Source organism: Blennius ocellaris (genome assembly GCF_963422515.1).
Source record: "Blennius ocellaris genome assembly, chromosome: 14".
Taxonomy (NCBI): Eukaryota; Metazoa; Chordata; class Actinopteri; order Blenniiformes; family Blenniidae; genus Blennius; species Blennius ocellaris.
In genome coordinates, this window is record NC_137663.1 from 21,541,435 (window position 1) to 21,565,279 (window position 23,845).

The 23,845-nt window shown below is 41.4% G+C and overlaps 1 protein-coding gene across 1 annotated transcript; it reads left to right on the plus strand.

Moving 5' to 3' along the window:
• Positions 1-4,613: 4,613 nt before the first annotated feature.
• LOC308139573 (protocadherin-10-like) lies at positions 4,614-23,845 on the plus strand (the record flags this gene model as incomplete). The annotated part of the gene is made up of 7 exons (XM_080509033.1): positions 4,614-7,142; positions 8,041-8,102; positions 8,208-8,320; positions 8,682-8,949; positions 14,752-14,818; positions 14,971-17,424; positions 20,736-23,845. 7 exons carry the CDS (start codon positions 4,614-4,616, stop codon positions 20,757-20,759), a joined length of 5,517 nt encoding a protein of 1,838 aa, XP_080365159.1. The 3' UTR covers positions 20,760-23,845.

The following is a 23,845-nucleotide window of genomic DNA, read 5'->3' on the forward strand; positions in this document are numbered from 1 at the left end:
AGAGAATAATAAAAACTGTGGAGTTAATACCAAACTGGAACACAAAACATTACTAACTTCGCTTCTCGCGACTTGCAAGTGTTGTATCTATCAAGCGCTGTTTTTATTGCAAGTTGCTCCGGTGACATTCCCGTGGCTGCTGAATTAAAACCCTCCGTCTTATATTTTTATAATGACAAAGTAGGAATACAATAAACAACATACAGAGCTGTTATGACAGCTCCGCGGTGCAGGTCGGAGGCAGTCTCAACTCCTGTCTGCAGTCAGTCTCTTCTCCCTTACAAAAAGTACTGATCACAGCACGAAGAGGAGAAGTTTCTCAAATTGGCTGTCTAACAGTCCAGCCTGTTAGAGAAGAGTGCCATGCTACACAGGCTGAGCAGTCTTCTCTATTGATGCATGGTGGTGCGCTGCAGCACAGAGACATCTGCTTGTTGGTGGGGTAATTGTTTAGTCTCTCCATATCCGGTGGCGACCTGAATTACTCTGTAATCTCTGAGTCTGAATTTTAAGAGCCACTTTTCTCCTTCATCAGCAAAAAGTGTCCTCATTGTTGGTTGTTGATGTGTACATGTGGCTGAGCGGAGACTGCAGAGAGAGTTTGGAACAAATAAATCATTTGTGGATTCTGGTGAGGGAGCTGTAGAACTGCAGATGTGACTTTTCAGGAAGAGGCGGAAATGAACTTGAATTTAGCAGTTTTCAATTGGTGAGATGCCAGAAGTGTTGGAAATATTGTTCTAAGGGTGCACATTAGTAACTGATTACTCTCAGTCTTTCTCAAAAACATAATTTGATCTGATTAGAAAACAGTTAATGCACATGTTAATTAATAACAATGAAACTTCGTACCAAAGTGACAATGTACAAGTGGAAAATAATCAGCAAAAATAAATGAAAAGACGAGACAAACAATTGCTAAACAATTATTTTATTGTAAGTAAGTAATTGTAAGGATAATTATGAAACATGATTATTGGGGAAGTGGTAGGTTTAAATAAGTTTTACTTCTTCCTGCCAATTCTCAGTCATGTTGAAGTAGTTGATTGGAACTCCAATCTGGGCCAGCTGGATTCCAGATCAGGCCAGATTCCAATCTGGGCTTTGACAGTTACACTTACTGAAGTTAATGTGAGCTTGTTACTGGTGTTTCCGTCATACATGACAGATGACATTGCACTCAGAGCTGACTGGTTTAGCCTAAGCTGTTGTCTTAATGATTACTGTTTCACTTAACTCTTGGAGGATGAGCGCCTCATTAATCCAGCACTAAGTCTGTCCTCTTGACAGCAAACTGAAAGATGTCCAACTGTAAGTAACATCAGCCTGTTTCCACAATAGTTATGATCATAAGCAGATTTAATATAATACATTTCCTTTGTTTCCACTTCTTCTCATTGTCGTCCCAGTTCGTGACAGAGGTTCTTCCTTCAGTTTGATGTTGTACCTCAACCTGTAATTTGTTTATTTACGTCATCAGATAGACATTTAAAAGTAACACTTGTGCTTTTATGTGGCCATTACCTTTTTATTCACAGTATTCAGTAGGTTAATGTTCGAGAAGTAACGTTGAAGAAAGTGTAAAATTTAATTTGACTTGCACAAAACTTGCGTTACACATCATGCTTTATTGTCTAATGGAGATCCATTTGCATGTGCCAAATGTGGATGGATAATAGATAACAGTCAAATAATGGTCAGTAAAGTTTAGAGTTGAATATGCAAAATTAAGATCACCCATGGGAATTTTGATGTTTGTTGCATGTTACAGATTTCCTCATTTTACAAAAAGATATCCAAAACACAAATTCAAATAAATACAAAATTTTAAATGGTCAAGCGTAAAATGCATGTTTCCTTCTGGTGACTCAATGAGATTCTTACAATAATAAATGGGTTTCAAAAAGGTTTACATAATGCAAGTAAGCAGCAATACTAAACTCATTACTGAAAAGGACCCTATTTGGATTTTGGTGATGCACAGATGTTTGAAGCCGAATAGAGAACACAGAGTACTCCAGCAGAGGTTGAAAGCTGCCATGCAAAGATAAAGCACATCATCATATGTTACTGTCAGCCTGACATGAGTGTTTAATGTCGATGCCGTCACGTCATGTCCTGATGTCACTCCTGCACATCAGGCAGATATTTGGCACTGATGATCTCCATGTGCCCTCTCTCAGAGTCAGGAGGCGCCCGAGCGACGATCACGATTCCACTCCCCACGTCCCTGCCAGGTCTCATAAACAAACACTGAAGCTAGCTTAATTCCTCCGGTAATACCCTCATGAACACTGGTGTGCTGCTTTGTCGGCAGGCAGGTAAAAGGGAACATAACACTTCAGAGGCTGCAGCACAGGCAGAGAATGGCTTTAACGATAGCAATAATACCTGTCAACATAAGGTTCATGTTTTGAAGAATATGAAGATTCTGTATCATTAGCAACTCCTTTACAACAACAACAAAAAAAATATGACGGAGGCCATTATATCTTATTTTCTTGAAAGATTTGTCTATATTATGGGAAGAGAATATCATCTCCGCAAGAAAACTGACGCTTTAATAATAATAATAAACACAGTCAACTGTGCGCATGAGGTGATATCCAATGCTGACTGTTGAATTGCTTTTTAAAATGAACTGCAAGTGTTATTTCTTCAATTGAGAGCTCAAACGGTCTCTATCGACCTACTTATGTGTGAAAGTGTGCACACCAGGTCTCATCCACAACCTTTCCAATTCCAACATAAAGTGAGCATCCCGACTGGGTGCAACGATTCACATACAATTCAGTGTCTGATTTTAACTCCTTGTATCCACCCATGCCAGTCATTTAAATAGAAGAAGCATACAGGGTTGGTTTTAGAAGAGAAATGGAAGCACATTCATGCTTTTCCCACGGTCAATCATGTGAGAAGACAATAACTGTTAGTTTGCTTTTGGCTCTTGGCACCAGGTGGTGTGCAACATCTGGAAATGTCTCACAAGGGGTTAAATCAAAATCAGAATAATTAGGTGCACTCAGGACATTTTGCATGACTGGTAAGCTAGTATTTAAGAGAGGATGCACAACACTGTTCCCATCTAAAACCGCTTAAGTGTTTAAAGCTTGGGAATATAGGCTAACCTATTCTAATCCTGCAGTTTTAAAGTGGAAAAGTATTTAAAGACAAAGGGATTGATATTCTACTTTTGCCCTTGAGTGAGGGAGAAAAAGAAGGAGAGAGAGAGAGAGAGAGTGAGTGTGTATGTGCGGGGCGAGAGAGGAAAAGAAGGCTAGGGGGGAGAGCGACAGAGAGATAATCTCTTTTGTATTTTTGATCCCTAAATGTGGTGGTTATGTCCCCTTATCCCAGCTACTTAGTTTCTGCAATGCGTAAGTGATGCCATGCACTTAGGCTGTGAAAAGCAGGTCAATATGACCACTGAGAGAAAACCACATGTGCATCACATGGATAGCCTTGGGATTATTCCTCACAAAATGTCTTAATTCCTCTGTTCACTAATGATCCAGGGAAAATGCCCTCTAATCTCCATTCCATTAATTAAAAAGAGCATGAGCCCATGGAAAACCTCACCATCTGCTGCAGTTTCATTCCTGCAGACAGATTGTGTTTTCAGTCTTCAACCAGGGGAGCTGGGCTCTTTCAGAGCAGTGTTGAGGTGGATGGTAAACAGATACAACTGCTCCATTTGAGTATTAATACACTGAAATGTGCACGGGAAAAAAAGCTGTTTTATACAGTAGCAATCACTGCCAGGGATTTGTGTTGATGTGCAGTTACAACTTCAAGAGTTGTGGAGTCAGTACAATATTGCCCTTTTGGGAATTCATAGTTGCTTTGCTGTTTATTTATAGTATAATAATTAGCGAGTACACCCTCCCCCACCTATTTTTTCCCTTTGATTTGATGAAGGTTCAAATGAAGCTTTTACTTCTTTAATTCCCAAGTGAGGACTTTAGATTTTTATACCGTTTTTTTTTTTTAAGTTTTGTTTGCCATGACATGATGATAAGTAAAAGGGATTTCATATAGAATAGTTCAGTTATGATTTACTTTGCCTCATAAAGAACCTTTTTAATTAAATCTATTTAATGAGCAATATCATGCATACACTAACTGAGAAGGCTAGAGTGAATTTGTTCCAGGAAGGTGTGTTTATATCCGATTATGCTCACCATATGAGTTCAAAAATGATGAAACTCTTTCAGGAGAAATTGAATGTGCTACTTCTGACCTGCGGTCAAAGCCTAGAGACTGTGACATGAATTTGATCGGGCTAGTAGGCAGGAAAGATTATCCGAGCAGATGTCGTTCCCCCCTCTATTGGAACAGTAGGGCCAATAATAAACACACGCACACGCAGACACACAGGACGCACACTAATCTCAGATAGGCTAGTAGCCCTTGCACATCCCTTTCTCTCTCTCTCTCTCTCTCTCTCTCCTCTCTCCTCTCAGGCAGGCGGCCGCTGTTCCAGTTCCCCCAATGTCAAGTTTTGTTCCCGTGTCTTTTTTTGGGTCTTTTTTTTGCGCAATCCTGACCTAATCGTTTAATGCTACCGCATTAGACACAGGGTCAATATTTAAAAGTTGGATTTCTGCTTACAGATGGACACACAGGGAGCGACGAATAGACGGAGTGGGAAATGGCATGCTGTGTACCGCTTTGCGTTGTTCACTTGTTTCTTGGACGCAGTCTGGGGACAGATACGCTACTCAATCCCAGAGGAACTAGAGCACGGAGCATTTGTTGGGAATATAGCAGAGGACCTGGGCCTGGATTTGGACAAGCTCTCTGCGCGCAGATTCCGGATAGTCTCGGGTGCCAAGAAGCAATATGTGGAAGTTAATCTGGAAAATGGAGTTTTGTTTGTGAACGAGCGGATTGATCGTGAGGAACTGTGCGAGCAGAGTTTGTCCTGCTCTTTTCACTTGCAAGTGGTGATTGAAAACCCTCTGGAGCTGTACAGGGTGGAGGTGGAAATTCTGGACGTGAACGATAACTCTCCTAGTTTCCCGTGGACCGAGTTCAATCTGGACATATCGGAGTCCGCTGCGCCAGGATCCCGCTTTCCACTCGAGAGCGCACAGGACTTGGACGTTGGTTCCAACTCGCTGCGGACATATCTGCTGAGTGTAAATGAGCATTTCTTTTTGGACATTCAGACGCGCAGTGACGGCAGCAAATTTGCAGAATTAGTCCTCCAAAGCCCTCTGGACAGAGAGCAGCAGAGTGCGCATCAGATGGTGCTGACGGCAGTGGACGGAGGCTCGCCGGAAAGATCAGGCACTGCGCAAATTGATATCACCGTTTTGGACGCGAACGATAACGCGCCGGTGTTTGATCAGTCTTTCTACAGAGTGAGGCTCGCTGAAAACGCACCAAAAGGCACAGTTGTTATAAAACTCAACGCGTCCGATTTAGACGAGGGTCCCAATGCAGATATCACCTACTCGTTCAGTGGCCACGCGCCTATCAAAGTGCGCCAGCTTTTCAGCGTTGACGCCAACACTGGAGAAATCAAAGTGAAAGGAGTGATAGATTATGAAAAAGCCAGGATGCATGAAATCTACGTCCAGGCTAAAGATAAAGGTCCTTCTGCTGTAGCAGTTCACTGTAAAGTACTCGTGAACGTTTTGGATAAAAATGACAACCTGCCAGAGGTGATCTTGACATCAGTGTCTACACCTGTGCAGGAGGACGCGCCCCCGGGAACAGTCATAGCTGTCATAAGCGTAATGGATAAAGACTCAGGTGAAAATGGGAACGTGGACTGTGAGATCCCCCACCACGTCCCGTTCCAGCTCCACTCCTCCTTTAAGAACTACTACACATTGGTAACTTGTGACTTTCTAGACAGAGAAGCAGTCGCAGAGTACAACATCACTCTCACCGCCCGAGATATGGGCTCTCCTCCTTTGTTCACTCGAAAAACTATCTTAGTCCAAGTGTCTGATGTGAACGATAACGCGCCACACTTCAAACAGCCCTCCTATACTGTGTATTTGACCGAGAATAATGCACCAGGAGCATCAATTTGCTCGGTCTCCGCATTGGATCCAGATTCGGGTCAAAACGCATACTTGTCTTATTCCATACTCGAGGGTGATATACGAGGAATGCCAGTATCAACTTATGTGTCCATAAACTCCGACAATGGCAACATTTACGCACTGCGCTCCTTTGACCACGAGCAGCTCAAAAACTTTCAGATCATAGTTCAAGCTCAAGACGCAGGCTTCCCACCTCTGAAAAGCAACGTTTCCGTGAACATCTTTATTTTGGACCAAAACGACAACCCACCGGTAATAGTGTCGCCCGTCCCGATAAACGGCACAGCCCCCAGCGAGGCCGTGCCCAGGTCGGTGGACGCCGGGTACCTCGTCATTAAAATCAGCGCCGCTGACCCGGACGCGGGTCAGAACTCGCGTCTTTTTTACCAACTGCTCCAAGCCACTGATCCAAGCTTGTTTAGCATCGCTCTGTACACGGGCGAGATCAGGACGATGCGCCAGTTAGTGGAGAAAGACCCCACGAGGCACAGGCTGGTCATTCTAGTGAAGGACAATGGTCAGCCTCCCCTCTCGGCCACAGTTTCCATCATCCTGTCAGTGGTTGACAGCTTGCCAGATTCGCAGCCTGATTTGGGTGACCTGTCACCGAGCGCGCATCACAGCTCCAACTTCACCCTGTACTTAATCGTGTCTCTGGGCGCAATCTCCTTCACATTTCTGGTGGCTATCATCGTCCTCGTCGCAGTGAGGAGACTGAGGGGCAGAGCGCCTAATAAAGACTCCAACTTCCCCTCCATGGGTGGGTGTTGCTGCTGCTGCTCGAGCTCGGACGGATCCACCACCACGGAGGTGTTCAAAAAGTCCAACCTGAACGTGCGCATGTCAACTGGCGCGTCCGGCTGCTCGGAGACGAGCAGCAGCGGCGCGCTCCCGCAGGTGTACTGCTACAAGATGTGCCTGACTCCGGAGTCATCCAAAAGTGACTTTATGTTCCTCAAGCCGTGCAGCCCTGTGATGTCCGTTCAACAGAACAACGCCAAGAGCACAGATTACCTGACCTCAGGCTGGAGCGCACTGGACCGCAATGAACTGTCCAACAACAGAGCAGCAACCCCGAGCGAGGTAATACAGCCTGACATGTAGCCAATTGACATAAAGGGGGGATTATTTCTCTTATCAGACGCTTTAAGAAGTGTACTCATCCAAAACTATATCCACTCAGTCATGTCTGCTACTAGTCTATTCAGTCGCACTTCAGTGCAAAGTTGAACTGGGGGTGGGGGTGGGGGGGGGGGGGGGGGGGTCTGCAACACCACCCACATGAGAAGATAAACTATTATAAATGGTTTCATTCTGTTTTTTAGCAGAAAGGCATGCAATTGGACAAACACCTCATTAATTCTCATTTTTAAATTCTCACACTAATGTGATCATGTGGTATATCTTCTAACTTAGATCACTTTAGTATTGCTGTTCTTGTACTTTCTGTTAGTAATCAAATTCATAGTGCAGCATCAAATCACACCTGTTGGAACAGCATGCTGGGACATTATCATAATGTGTGAGGTGTGTGTCACAGGTGGCGTCAAAAGGGTGAAACAGACACATTAGTATCACACTTGAAGCCATCCCCCAGTTCTACAGCTGCTGTATTCATGCTCGAGCCACCAGCATCAGCATCACCACCCGTTTTAAACACTACATTAGTCACATCTGGATGGTAGATAGAAAATAATTCAGCATTTTTTCCAGAGATGTATCGACTCAGTCATGGTATAAGAAGTTGTATTTACGAGCCTATTATTTACTGTGTAATCGTCTGGTAAAATGTATAAGCAATAGTCTTCCCTGCTTTACTAAACAGTTTATCCACTAAAATTGACAGGCTTGTTTTCTTTCTATTGAGCTTACGCACTGTTGGAAATCAGCATGACTGCGTCCGAACATAAGCACAATCCAATTGTTCTGCATGAGGTGGCCGCCGGCTTACAAAGTTTCTTTATGCTTTCCCACTGTGCAGCTTAAGTACTCAAACAAGGAATGGACATGGAACAAGAACCAACGCAACTCGGCATACAAGAGGTGGGTGCAAACAGTATTCCAGCTATAGTTGAGTGCACACCCTGTGCTGGCTCTTGTATATTCACATCCCTGCTGGTTTTTTTTTTTTTTTTTTTATGTTTTCAGGTATAGCTCAGCTAATATGGAGGGTACGCTTTCACGGCAGCAGAAGTACGACATGGATGGGTTTTCCTGCTCTGTTGCGCCACAATACTGGACCTGGGGAAATCATATGAATGGTTGGTGGAGGCTGACACATTATTGTTCTCATGGTGGTGGGGTGGGTGTTTGTTCTGTCTCTGCCAGAGGATTTAGTCTGAAGTTAAAAAAAAAAAAAAATGGTAACCCAAAAAAGCAGATAATACCAGCCACCCCCTCCCCCAAAAATCTGGGAAAGATTTTAATGCATCAACATGAGGATTATTTCAGTCCCCTGCAAGAAGTGCTTTTCTATGCAGAGCTGAAAAATGAGCAGATGCCTTAAAAGCCACCTTATTCAGATCAAGTGTACCATATTTAAATATGAGGTCATTGCAAAAAAAAAAAAAAAAAAAATTATAATCTCCAGATACAAACTGTAATTTATGTGCATTTTAACAGACTGCAAGATGTCTCTCCAAGAGGAAGCGGCGCCGAACTACTCGTGGACTCCAAAGTACACTCAGCCTCAATCTGAAGTACTGGACTATCAGCACAACGTGTACATCCCCGGCACCACCTCCGGCTACAGCACTCTGAAGCTGGCACCCAGGGGAGACCTGGATGTCTACAACACCTTCTCCACCTTTGGAAAAAAGAAGAGATTCATTTCCAACTATGAACATTCCTTTGAGCAAGACGACGGTATTATAAGCAATTCTATATTCCAGTGATAGCGCTTTTACCTCCTGTGTCATGATCAAATGTTCAACTCATGCAGTAACTTTTTTATTTTTAACCCCCAACTTTTATGATTTTTTTGGTCAGCTGTGGTTTACTAGTGATAAGCTATACATCTTTGAACCTTTAAAAGTAGAGCAGGGGTGTCAAGCATAAGGCCCATGGGCCAATATTGGCCAAAAAGTAGCCCTAATCCGGCCAGCACACCCACCATGCAAACTGTACAAATTTCAAAGAAACCAATTTTTTTAAACAAATCTCTTCAAAATAGGCACAGCACAACATTGAGACCTGATATCAGTGATGCTGCCATCAGCTAGTTACCTCATTGCTAACAAACTAGCCTCAAAATCGTGCTGTCAGGGTGAGTTTGTAAATACATTCAACAGCTATATGAAATGTTTTTTGGACATTTCATTGTATTTTGCACAAGAAGGTTGATTTAAAATGGGCATTTTCTGTTGTAATTGTTTGGTTTTGTGAATCAAAATTTAATTCACTCTGTGCCACAACAAAGAAAAACCTTAAAGTTTATATTTAAAGGTTTTTATGGCACTATATTACAAGTCCACTCAAGAAGAAAATGGGCTGTATATGCCCATGTATATGCCCCTCAACGTAAATATATTTGACACCCCTGCAGTCGAGATATAGTTTTTATAGGGTTTTAAGAAAGTGAGACCACAACTGTCAACACCAAAGGCTCTGTGACCATTTTTATTTAGTTGTAGATCCTTCCTGGAGAATCAACCTGTGTGCATCTATAGTTTTCTAATCAGTCTCCGACCGTGCATGACTGCATTTCTTATAGTGACAAGTCGTTTCGAATAAGCCTGAAAATCAAGGTAGAATACACAAGCCATATGCAAGAAGGAGGAGAAAGATTAGAAAAGATGAAGGAAGGTAATGCAGCGTGAACTCATTTCAAACAACTGCATCAAAACAAAAACTTGACCCCGAATTGCGTATGCCTTGCTACTCTGGGAGATTGTATGCTAACATCACAGTTGTGGCTGGATCCTGTTGTCTGGTGCAGCAGAGCGTCACACTGACAAATTGAACTGCAGATTGCTCTTTGAAGGACAATAACACACGGGGAGTAATGCAGCTCTGCAATTTCCATACACCTTTGTGACAATAAATACAGAGGACAAAAGCTATTGTGTGGTTTTGTTTTCCATTTATCATCCAGGATTATTTGTACATTGACTAGAAGAGAGCGATGCTTTAAAGGACTAAACACACATGTATATATTTTGTGTACATATATGTATTAATAACAATAAATTTGTCTTTAACTCTATATTGGTGTATGTTTGGGTTATTTTATATTTGTGATCAGACAGCTGATTTTCCTGCATCCTGTAGGCAGATTGTAGTCAGGTGAGTGTGTGTATCACTACAGGCAAACAGGAGTGATAATTACTCCATAAACAACATGCTGGAGTTATTACTTAGTGAATATCAGCATGCTCATTTGGTCATAGGCCATGCCAAAGGTAATTACAGCCCTGCTCATTACATCCTGTACAACAGCTCCCAGCCCCTCCCCCCAAGACACATAGCACTACCATTTACGTATTTCCCCAATAAGCCACCAACACCAATTACATCATAAACAAAAATAACACAGATTTCAATGAGTTCAGTGGAATAATGAGCATTAGTCGTGACCGGTGTAATCAACAGCTGCTGAGTAACCTGTTAGACGGATTGACACATATGGCTGAAGTGTTATGGCGCTAATTGGATTCATGTTGCTGGGAAGTCGGAAGGTTAGTAGTTGAAAAAGTCCAAATGATTCATTGACTTAGTTGGGTGCATTTACATAGCTATAAACTGCCAAACAGGATTGACATTTTGCCCTGAAGTACAACTACCGTTACTTTTTTTGTGTTAATGAGGTGAATAGGAAATGAAATCTAATGAAATTCTTACTTACTTTTTGTCAATGTCAAGGATGCAATAAGTAATATATATATATATAGTGCATAGGTTTTATGTAGATTATCGAGATGGAAGTGTGATGTCTTAAAGTCAGAAGCAAACACACCTTACCTATGTTTACAATGATGCACATAAACCCCTCATTTTTGAGTCTGGCTATTTACATTATTATGAATGTTTTGTTCTTCTGGAGATATACAAATTCCAGTGAAGGTTGAGTGAAGTCACATTGGAGCTTTTTAATACTCAGAACTTTTCCCACTTCCTCGTTACACATGAATCCACCATTACATCAACACCCAAAATGAGTAATGTCCAGTATAATTTTTCTTTCTGTCTGAACTACTTTTATAAACATCAATGTTGTAACAGGAAAGGACACACAGTAAGTGGAATTAAATAAAGGTCTCGTAATACATTTTCCCCACCATCAAAACCTGACAGTGCGGATATTTAGTTTCAGAGAAAAAGAGGGGAAACTCAATAAAAGTCATCTCCAATTCTGTTACATCTGAGCTGTGCACAGATTGTTAAGATCCACGATGATCTTGTGGGAGTGGAAGCACGAGACAAAATGCAGCGGGAGCTTATATCGTACTCATCCGAGCTTCAGAAAGCAAATGTGACAGTGCTCATGCACCTCTCAAATGCAGTCGGTCTTTTGGCCAGCTGCTGAAACTGTTCTCCAAGGGGATCAGAAGTGAGACACTGAGTCATGTTTCAAGGCTACAAATCTGCCATTAAACACAATCTGAGCCAGTTCCCCGTTTGTCCTACAACCCTACTGAAACAAAATGAGTGCGGTAAATACAACTAATCTATCCTGTGCAGCCACAGATGTCAGTGCATATGAAGGAGGAGCGGAGGAGGAAGGAAAAAGAGCTGTTGTGCTGTGACTTGTAGCTGCAAATGTCTTTTAACCTTTCCCGGCGCATTCTGGTCAGAAAAGCCAAGGCTTTAAACTACTGCTGTGGAGATTATCCTCAAGATCCATCCCCTCTAACTGAGCTATTGCAGACCAGTGGGTTAATCTTAAGCCTGGGCCTGGCTGCCTCAATGAGCTGCTGTGTGTTCCAGTAAGGAAGAAGGGCCAGGTACACATTTATTTCCAAGTCTTACAGAAATAAGTCAGACAAATAGAACCAAATAGTAGGAATTCACCATTCTTTACACCATCAGTCCGAGTCCACCAGACACAAATCCAATTAGGCCCATATCGACATGCTGCCAATAATCACAGATAATGAAGCCAAGTCTGATCTCTGATAGTGAAACAAGAACCAGGGTTAGTAGTCATTATACATCTCAAGGCAGCATATGTCCAATCTCTGCTCTATGTAAGAAAATAATCTAACCAGAGTCCAATATTGTGAGGCTGCAGTCTGGCTTGAATGCATGAGATTACCTTTAGACAACACTAGAGGGCGCATTCACCTCACAAACACCCACTGAGGACACATTCCCTATGCATTGATCTCAAGTAGTAATTTCCTCCCTGATTGCTCTTCTTTATCTAGTGTGTGCATAGGACAGGTTGTGTAGGCGATTGTGCCTCTCTTCGCTTCACAGAGCCTGAACCACATATCTCATTATGCACATGATTTGACTCACATCAAATCAAAATACTTTCATTTGTTTTTCCCATTATAATATAGGATTGTAAAATGCAAAATCAGTATATAAATGCAATAAACAACAACTTTCTGCTGCATGTAGATACATTTTTTATATGAGGTTGGTTTAGATTCAACGGTTATAATTTGAGTTTTTTCATTGAAATCTCGTGTCAACAAAAATATAAGAAGCATAATCGTGTTTGAAAACACGGATTCCTGACATTCAGATTGTTTCTGCTGTTGCTCTCATCCTGAAGCTCTTCAGCACCACCAAGGGGATTTTAACCCTGCTCTTCTACAAAGTCATAAATTATTCAAAATTGAAATGTAAAAATATGTACAATATTGTAAAGCTTTGAGATTGGCTTGGTAGGCTTACTTTTAGTATGGTTATTATGATTACTTTTAATTTTTATAAAACAGTCAGTTATTCATTTATTTTGTACACATTCTTTATTCAACTGTTGTTGTAGGCCTTGATTGACAGCTGATATTGAGCAAAAAATGCTGCATAGATCCTGCACAGGTCACAAAATCAGATATCAAAATTAATAAAACTTGGCTATATTGTCTTGAAATTATATATTGGCTTGAATGTGAATTGGCTGCAGTCCATTTTCCTGGACAAAACGTTGAATCCTGCTCCACCATCATCATAAATTAGCTTTAGTTGATGGGTTAGTGTTAGGGTTAGCACATATGCTTTATTCTGTCAATACAAGACAATTACATACGTTTATATTATATAGGTGCATATTTCGAGATTCACCTAGATGTGGGCTATACACAATCAGATCAAGGTTAAAGGCAGTGTAGAGCTTCTAAAAAATAACTTTTCAGATGTATAAGAAATTTAGTGATGAGTGTTCGCAATACTACATTTATGTGGCAGTGTCCAGAACTTCCTGCAATTCTCATTTCAATCACACGATGGCGCAAAAAGACCCTTCCTCAAACTTCTTTGAGCAGAGAGCAATGATGGGTCTGTAATAATAGTCTAATTTCACATTTCGCTGTATGAATGTAGAAGATTATGATAATTCAGAATACAATTGGAAACATCACATCTGGAAAAAAAAAAGGATTCTTCTATATTTAAAAACCTTAGTTTGGAATTAGGCCAACACAAAATACATTTTTTTAAAACTTAAGTCAGGGAGAAAACTGATTCTAGAAATAAATAAACTGTTCTTACAGGGAACCGAGGAATGCTGTTTGTACAGCAGACAAAATGTCAACACACTCAGATATGCTTTATCGTAAATTTGAAAGTTTCATCACAACCATTTTTGTTATTTCACTTCATAGCTTGTTCTTAGTCGTCTTCGCCACAGTGAATCATCTGCCTCACTGTCCCCAGAATCTTCTGAGGTGTCCCTCTTCTGCCTGGCAGCGCCATCCTCAATATCGTCAGCACATGTCTGATCCATCTCAACCTGGCATCCAGAACACCTCAAAAATTCCCAACCTCAACAGTGCATCTGAATCTTTTCATACAAATTCAAATAACTGATCTTGTCAGCTTCATCCAGTGTGAAGCAAACATGTGGATCGCAACAGTAAGTGACCCCATTACAATGAATAAAAAGACAAAACATGTGGCAAGGGCAAGTAAACCCTATGGGGTTACTTGTCTGGACAGACTCTGGCACATTTTTGTAATCTATTTCCATATCAATCCATTAAAGTCTTTTTGAAAATACTGTTGTAGTCTAGAGGGGGTGAAACAGCTGAAATAAATTATGAGGAAGCATGCAAAATGTTTGTCAAATTTATATTTACACTTTGCAACTTTTAACAGGCCCTTGTAGAGAGTTACATCCTCGAATGACCTCACTTTAGTCTACAAGTGCTGTGAATATTAACTCTGTGATCATTATTTTCTAATGGTTATATACTTGTCAAAGTCACTTCCATTGTTACACTGTGGCTGGAAGTCAACTTAGATTCAGACCAAATATGATAAGAGCAGTTGTCAAGAATCCCTCCAAGCATTTCAAAGCAGATGCATATCCCAGTATACACAATATAAACAATATAAAGCAAATGCATAATGATGCAGCGGCTGATATTGACTTCCCTGTGCACGACATACACACCATCTGTCCTGTGCGTCATTATAAGCCTACTTAAAAACAAAATGCATAACATTTGACAAAATGTCACTTAAAAAAGCATTTGACTTTTTATGTGAATGCTTTTTAATTTCACTGTTGTCCCCCTCTCAGTCAGCCTGTCCAGATGTGCGCTCCGCCCCTGCTGGAGCTTCGCTCTGCGCGCACCGCTCCTCCGGTGGTACTGAGCCGTGCGTTACTGTGGTGTGTGCGAATGTGTGTGCGAGTGTATGGCCTACTGCAGCTACAACTCGTGGAGGCAAGAATGAAACCGGCGCTCACCGAGACTAACTGATCGTAAGGGTGGATTTGTTTCGTTTCTATCTGTAATAGAAAGAGAAGAAAACCTCAACAATGGCTCTGATCATTGCACATTTACGGACACGATCAATCGCGGCTGCTCTTTCATTCATGGCACTGTGGGGATTTGCGCTCTCCATCACTCGCTACTCCATACCGGAGGAGATGGAAGAGGGTTCCTTTGTTGCCAACCTGGCCACGGATTTGGGTCTGGAGGTTCGCAGTTTGGAGGAGCGCAACGCGAAACTCGATGTCATCCACAGCAAAAATTACCTAGACATCAACAAAGACACGGGGGAGCTGCTGATCCGGGAGAAGATGGACCGGGAGAGCATATGCATGACAAAAACCACCTCGTGCTTTCTGAAAATGGATGTCATACTGTCGAACCCGGTGCGTATTTTCAACATCGAGCTGGAGATCATGGACATCAATGACAACGCGCCCGTGTTTCGCAGGAAGACAATGCATTTGGACATTTCGGAGGCAACCCCTCCCGGTGAGAGATTCTCATTGACAAACGCCGTAGATGCGGATGTGGGGGCGAATTCAATCAAAACCTACTATCTCAGCGAGAGCAAATACTTCAACATCGACATACAGACCGGCAGCGACGGCTCCAAATATGTCGATTTAGTGCTCGGTGGTAATTTGGACAGAGAGATGCAGTCGGTTCATAATTTGATTCTGACCGCTGTGGATGGAGGGGTGCCTCCCCGCTCCGGAACAGCCAGCATCATCATTAATGTCTTGGATATCAATGACAACGCCCCCAAATTCAGTCAGCCGGTGTTTGCAGTCAATGTATCAGAGAACACGGCAGTAGGTACAGTGATTATGACCTTAAACGCAACAGACTTGGATGAGGGCACAAACGCTCAGTTAGTATACTCATACACACTTTACACTTCAGAGAAGACACAGGAGCTATTCTCGCTTGATGCAAGCACAGGTGAGATCAAGGTGAAAGGGGTGATCGATTATGAAGACGTTCAAAGTTTTGAAATGTTCATACAGGCTCAGGACAGAGGTGCAAACTCTCTGTCAGGGCAATGTAAAGTAATGGTTTTTGTCACAGATCTGAATGATAACTACCCCGAGGTGACCATCAAGTCTGTGAAGAGTTCACTGAGTGAGGACGTCTCTGTAGGGACATTGATTGCTGTAGTTACTGTCAGCGACAGGGACTCTGGACCCAATGGAGAAGTGGAGCTTTCTTTGAACCAGCAAGCAATCTTACCATTCATCCTGAACAAATCTTCAGAGGGTTACTTTGAACTGCTGGTGTCAAGGCCACTGGACCGGGAGATGATAAGCAAATATGAGATCATATTGAGAGTGACAGATAAGGGCTCGCCACCTTTGTCTGAAAACGAGACCATCACTGTGGAGATCCTGGACGTCAATGACAACGCACCAACATTTTCCCAGTCCTTCTACACAATCCACGTCATGGAGAACAATCTACCTGGAGCGTTGCTGACATCTTTAAGTGCATTTGACCCCGACCTCAATGAAAATCAGTACTTGGTTTATTTTATAATGGAAAAAGAGATTGTAAACACATCAATGTCCATGCTGTTCTCCATCAATCCAGAAAATGGCGATCTTTACGCGCTGAAGACCTTTGACTATGAGCGAGAGAGGGAGTTCCTCTTTCACATTGAAGCCAGAGACTCTGGTGTTCCCCCGCTGAGCAGCAACGTGACAGTTCACATCGTCATTCAGGACCAAAACGACAACACTCCTCTCATAGTGTCACCTTGGCGGGCGCAGGGCTCCGTGGTGGAGGAAGTGATTCCGAGGTCAACAGAAAAGGGGCACTTGATCGCTAAGGTGATCGCCATTGATGCCGACTCTGAGCAGAATGCCAGAGTCACATATCAGCTGCTGCAGATCAGTGACGCATCCCTCTTCAGTCTGGATCAATACAATGGCGAGATCCGGACAACTAGGATGTTCAGCTACAGAGACCCAAGACAACAAAGGCTGGTTATTGTTGCCAAAGACAATGGTGACCCTGCTCTCTCAGCCACTGTCACCGTCAAGATATCAACAGTAGAGCATGTCATGTCCTTTTCAGAGACGACCGAGCTACCACTAGAATATGACGTCTTCACGGACCTGAACCTGTACCTAGTGATCGGTTTAGGAGCTGTGTCTTTCCTCCTCCTGATAACCATCTTGGTTATAATCGTCCTCAAGTGTCAAAAGCCAAAGCCAAAGGCCATCAAGATGCCCCCAGCTAATAGGAACAGCGTGATCAGCAGGAACAGCATGATAAGCCAGAGAAGCTCCACCATCGCAGACTCCACCCTGATCTCCAGCGATGCCTACTGGTACAGCTTGTTCCTCGCAGAGACCAGGAAGGGCAAAGTGGTCGTCAGACAGCCCATAATTCCCAAAGGCGCTGGGTATTTTGTATCCAGTATACCCAGGAGTATAGGGCCGAGCGAGACCACAGACTCCCGAGCGTCCACACTGGAGGTATGTTGAAATGGTGGCAGAACTTTTGCAACTCAATAGTCAAGATAGACAAACTTACAAACTTTTTATAGAACTGGCTTCCTGTTACTATGATTTATTAACTTCATATTGTGGGAAACACGTACCGGCAATGCTTGTAATATTGCCTACGAGTCCAAGATAGTAAGTCATTATGTTGTATACCCCATCATTATTTCATAAAATCTTTCTCCAGTCCATACTTTATGCTTCTCAAAAATATTACATGAATGATAATTACTATAAAGATATATGTGGTTCATTTGAATTCATCCAATCTCACATTTGAAGTCCTGTAATTTGTAATCTGTGTGCACAAGTCTGAACTACAAACTTCTATAAAGTTATATAAGTGCCTTATTTATGCATAAATCTGACTAAAATATCACAGTGAAGACGTTTTACTCCACTGGAGCATTTGCATTCTTTGTGCATTAACTCAAAAACACATCAGGTTTTTTGGGCTTTTTTTACAGCTTTTAATTGCGGCTACTTCTTAAATGAAGACTAACAAGCCATTGCACCATCAAAACAGGGCCTGGATCCTAGACTAAATTAACTTGATGAAGTTCTTAATAAATAGCAGCATACAGATTAGAATGCACTGTTCTACCTTTAAAATCCAATAACATTGTATTGGTGGTCTCAGAATGACCCCAGGCCATATAATTATTTTATGATGAAGTATAAGTACTTTCACAGTTAATACTTGAAGTGTGTTTTGCTAATAATACCTCTCTTCTTTTATTTAAATGGGATTTTAAATGCAGGACTTGAACTTGGTATATTCTTGGCACTTCTTCCACCACTGTGGCTCTCACGCATGCTTTGACATGCATCAGGGCTGACACCACTGACTGAAAAATCCAGGCAGTTTTTATTATTTAGTTTGCGTCTGTGTTAAAGAGAGTCTGAGGTTTGGAGAGGGGGAACGTGTTCGTCAGCTGATCTCACTCTAGGGGTGAGACTGAAATGTGATACCAATGAAAAACAAGAATGGGACTGAAGTTTCATTGAGTGTGTTGCTGCATAGTGACTGCGACCCATTTCATTGACATGGTGCTGCACACGCAGATGAGGGAAAAAAAATACAATCGCATCACTTTTCAAGGACCAACTGAAGCAGAATCGAGAGAAAGGAGTGAGGCCAGTCTTGCTGATTTCCATTATGTGTTTAATGCAGTACAAATTATCTGCACTTTTTATTGCATAATTAGGACAAACAAGCCCACATCATCACCACCCGAAAAATGTGCCACTTTTTGATGTCTTATGCAGTATGTAGGTCATGTATTGCAGATGCAGAACACACCATCATAGTATAACTAATAAGCGTAAGAAGGGGGGAGTACTACAAAGAAGCCAAGACGTGGAAGGGTTCTCTTCAAGGACAAGAAAAATCGCTGCACTGAACGAGACACCTCGAAGATCCAGCAGCACTGTGGCACGCGAGAGACTTATCAATGTATAAGTGCCCAGAATGATCCAGATGTTGTTTATTCTTGCACAGCTTGAACAGCAGAGTAAACTGTACCAACCGATCCACTGAAAGATTAAACAATATGAATATGTATAATGCACAGGTGCATACGTAGAGTGAGAGATGCACGCTGGCTTGTGGTGTGAGTGCTGTGTAAGTCTGAGAGTGTCTGATTATTCACACATACCACTGAACTTGTCTCTTTTTTCTATTCTTAAGTACTCAAAATGAAAGGAAGTCCATTCTACAACTGGAGGTATGCTGGTTGCCAACTACACTCTGTAGCGCCACTATAAATGTGTAGACATTTTCTCTTCTTTTCTATTTGGTATACATGTTTGGTTTGGCTAAAAAAAGTAAAAAAAAGGTGTTAAAAAGGGTTTACTAAACTGTCACAGTTTCCAGGGCATATATTTGGTGTAATCCTTTGGCCGACATATTCTCTCCAATTAAATAGAGCAGAATCAAATAGTTTCCATTTGTCCCCGGTCAGACCGAGTCCCTCCCAAAAGCAACACCCTGCTCTGATTCGATGCTACTGTGAGCACTGAAATTCAAATTGGCTGGTATGTCAAGTGAAAAATAAAAACCTATCAGCTTATTCTGAGAGCTCAGATTAGGCTAAAATTGGCTGCTGCTGGTCTGATTTGTGTTGTGCACATCTGGCGAGCTCGGTGGAAATTCGGGGCAAAGAGATGGCACAAACAGGAAAAAAAAGTGAGGGATTAAGGGATGAATTGTCTCGAATGGGTTCATGGCAAGTAACATACCTGAAACCTGATTGCATCAACTGTCTCCACATCCCTGCACACGAGCTGTAGGAAATGTACTGTAGAGTCCATTTTTTCCCCTCCCTCTGTCAAATACAGTATCCTGATAGGTGAAACAGTGGCCCACCAAAATACCAAATAGCACATTGTGATGCCTGCTTGTGCATGCTTTAAGACCTTATCTCACTGGGCTGCCACAACTTGTGGATTGAATTCTCGCAAGAGTGTCAAAAATGTCTCCAAATATTTGTAGGGGTTCACAACTTGCTTGCTTTCAACATATGTAACGTATATATATGTTTCTCAAGGGAGAAAATATCCTAATAGTTGTTACATACATCTCAAACTTAATATACAGTAGTTTGGGTTGGCTTGTCGGTGTGGTTTTCATCCAGATATATGATGAGAAAATGATTACGACACTGAGAGGAAACTCCATTATATAGTCAAGAATTTTCAGTTGCCCTGTATAATTGTCACATGACTGTTGCATGGTACTTTAATGTTGAATAGTAGGAAAAATGTGCAATTTTATCTGGCGAATCTCTTGCACATTTCAAGTTATTATTGTGCCAACTTCAATTAAATCTCCAGTAACATATTTGTAAATTCATACAAAATTTGTGCAAAACACAAAAATGCAAGCAGTGTGATTTCAAGTGAATTTGCTAATTTTTTGCATCTCCAACTCGTCGAATGTTGTCACAGTCCAGTGAGATAGGGGCTTTAGTCCCACCTTTTGCTTCCCTATTGTAGCCAATTCCTTTGTTGATTTCAGTTTTGTCTGTTAGTCTGACTATTTCTATGGATGATTTGGTGAAAATTGTGAAATCTCAATAAGACTTTGAAAAAACACCCAGCATTTCCAATAGAGTTATTGAATTACCCCTGAATTGAAATGTCTCCGTAGTCCAATGACATGTCAAAGATGGTGGCAGTAACCAGTCACAATCCACTGTTGCATGAGTGAGGACTTTCTCCTGACTTTACTTTGTGGCTGACTTTCTGCATTGTGCTAATTATGTGTTCTTGTCTCTTCGCAGGAGTCCAGAAGAGAACTGCCATGATATAATCATCTCTTCATGGGAGTTTCCGCCTGAGATTTTTCCCGGTGACTCACAAAGAAGATGTAAAACAGCTGTCCTCCCTCATAGTCCCCCTGCTCCAACTCCGCTTTCTCTTCGGCTCCTCCAGCCTACACACACAAGACGCCGATCACCTCAGCTCCCTAACTTCCTTTGTTATTTTTAGCATGAATCTGCATGATTCTACAATGCGTCCCAAAGTCATTTGGGCCACAAATTAAGATTATTTCAAGCAGGATAGCAGGACATTCCTAAAGAGGCCTCATGTAGTCAAACCATCCCCTCCTCAATGCTTTCAAACTTGTCAATTGACAAATGTCTGCCTTTTTCTCCAAGGTTTATGCTGTGTGCTGTAGTTCTAGAAATCATCTGTCGTTCTCAATATACTCACATCGCCATCATGCAAGCAGGGGCGGACTCAGAAAACTCTTTGGAGGAGGGGCACAGGGGGTACCAAGTCCTAAATTTGGGGCGGCACCTCAAAGGGAAAACTTCAACTCTGTTTGACATTAAAACAAAGTGTTTGACATTAAAACAAAGGCTAATTTATGCTTGCATGAAAAAAAAAAGAAAGAAAAGAAAAAAGATACATGCTCTTTAAAATGCTGTTAAACGTCACTGGCTTTATACTTCCATGTGTCCAATGCATTTCAAAAAGCATTTCGAAATCAAATATTGAAGATTAACATCCGGACCAATTTGTTAGGATTAGCCACAACAGTGATGGCAGGAGGTATGCTATTAAAAAAGAGGCACGATCAAAGGATTTGGTGGTCTATGAGGCTGGGTGGGTACCCCACGATGCCCCTATAGAACCTTCGCCCTTGCATGCAAGATTTGTTCTCAAGTTATACAGTATGAAACACGCCTAATCATAACTACACACATGAATCAGGGTGAATTAGCTTCTTCCATAAATCTGATAAATACATAACTTTAACTGGTTATGTCACTGATTCAGGCTTTGCACTTGGTGACTTTTTTTCTTTTATATATAAAACATTTTTACAGTATCATGAGTCTTTCTGTTACGTGAGACTATCAATGAGTAACTTTTAAGATTGAAAAAAAAACATTTTTTACAGTGTTGTGCGCAACAAGTTCAGAATGTGTGAAAATGACAAAAAAAAAGAAAAGAAAAGTGTAAAAATAATTGGTTATTCATGGTTTCTCTTCTTTGATTGTAGATATTGTAGTTCTATAGAAACGATAATGAGGTTAGAGAAGCGGAAAGACATTGACATCCGATATGTTATTCACACCTTATCTGACTGGGGGAGACGAGAATTACACTGCAATACTGAGATTACCCATCATGCTAAAAAGATTCTGTACACTGTTTTACGCCCGTCTCCGCTTGTCAGGGGTGAGCAAGTGAGCGAGCAACATGGGGAGGGGAGTGTCATCAGACCTAGTTTTTACTCAGATGTAATCAAAAATTGGAGCAAAGCCAGAGCAGGGAGCAGGCAAAAACATTCAAACAACCAACTCTATTTTTCAAAACTGGCTCAATTCAACTTTCGATTTTGCTTATGACAGATTTTCCTTTTTATTTCCTAAAACTGGCAATTCTGGCATTGCACATGGTGCAGAATTGTTTAAAAAATGATAATTAAATATAAAAATTGAGAAATAAATATTTTGTAAAGATAAATGCTCTGTTTATTGAAAAAAAAAAAAGAATATTACAAAATGTATTTATCTTTGCCAAGGTACAAGAGGGGTATAAGGTCCAGGCAAGGTGTTTTTTGAATATTCATGTTTTTATAAATATTTTACGTATTAACTTTTAATGCTGCTTTGTGTGAGCTTCTTCAAGGGCATTTTGTGTTGCATATTTGTAGTTTAGTGCATATGATGTTGTTTTGATAGTGTGCCGAAGTAAAAAAGAAAAAAGAAAATTAAAAAAAAAGAAAACTTTTCTTGACCTCAAAGGTAGCGCTGTTGCACTACTGTAAAGCCCAGGACTTTAATTTCTCAGAAACAAGGAGCTTATTAAGACCACTCATTAGGGTGCTAAGTGAGAGAATATAATTGCATGAGGTAAGAGGATTGGCTTATGAGAAGAAGAACATAGTGGTAATTATAGTTACAGTATTGTAGTGCTGACTCTGCAAGTACAAGGGAAAAAAAACTGCTGAATCCTTGCAGGGTGCATGAAAAGTATTGAACAGAGGATGGAACTTTGAATTTAAAATATGCATTGACTCTAAATGTGATTGCAGCAACTCCTCCCAATAATGCAGTGATTATTTCAGGATGTATTGAGCTCCATTCTTCTGAGTCAGTGAAATGTAACTTCTCCTCTTCTTTTCGTCTCTCAGTGTTCCACTGGGCTACCCAGACATAAACATAGCTTGCCGTCTGCCTGTCAGACCAAAAGATGTCACTTAATGAGGGATCTCATGCTGCTGAGTACAAGTTTGAAGTGCAGTTTGTTGCCTGAACCAATTGATTCCCATAGTGTTTAAAGAATTAGTAAATTGCACATACGGTGAGCTCCTTGTGTGCCTTTGTAAAAGATACACATGACTGTTGATGAATGAAATAACAGCATTTCGTATAATAGTATTACAACTTACAGTTTCTCCCATGATACAGTACTCTGAACGAGCCCGAAAGAGGCTCAGCCTTTCAGATTCAGAGCAGGTGTTCTCTTACAAACCAGTAGATGCTTTTACTGTAAATTGAAACTGCTTTATACTTTGTGTTTTTTTATACGGTAGACCTTTTTGATATCTTCTGTATTCACTGTGACCAATGGCACAGGAGGTGCTTGTGCTCGGTATAGTAAAAGTCGGTTGTTTCTCATTCGTGTACCACAGCTCGGTTTCTTTTTCTCCAGCGCGGCTAGTGTGCCCGTCCGATTGTACAGTACGCTTCTAGAGCTGCATCAGACGTAATCCACATCCATCTCACTTAGCGGATCAAACACAGTATGGGTGCGAATGGTCTTGCTTTTTTTTTTTTTTTTTGAGTCGGGTTAATAGTCGGATTTTGATGTCGCTTATTTGGCTTAAAATGTCCTGCCTGATCATGCTAGTTTGAATAAAGCTTTTTAATCTGTC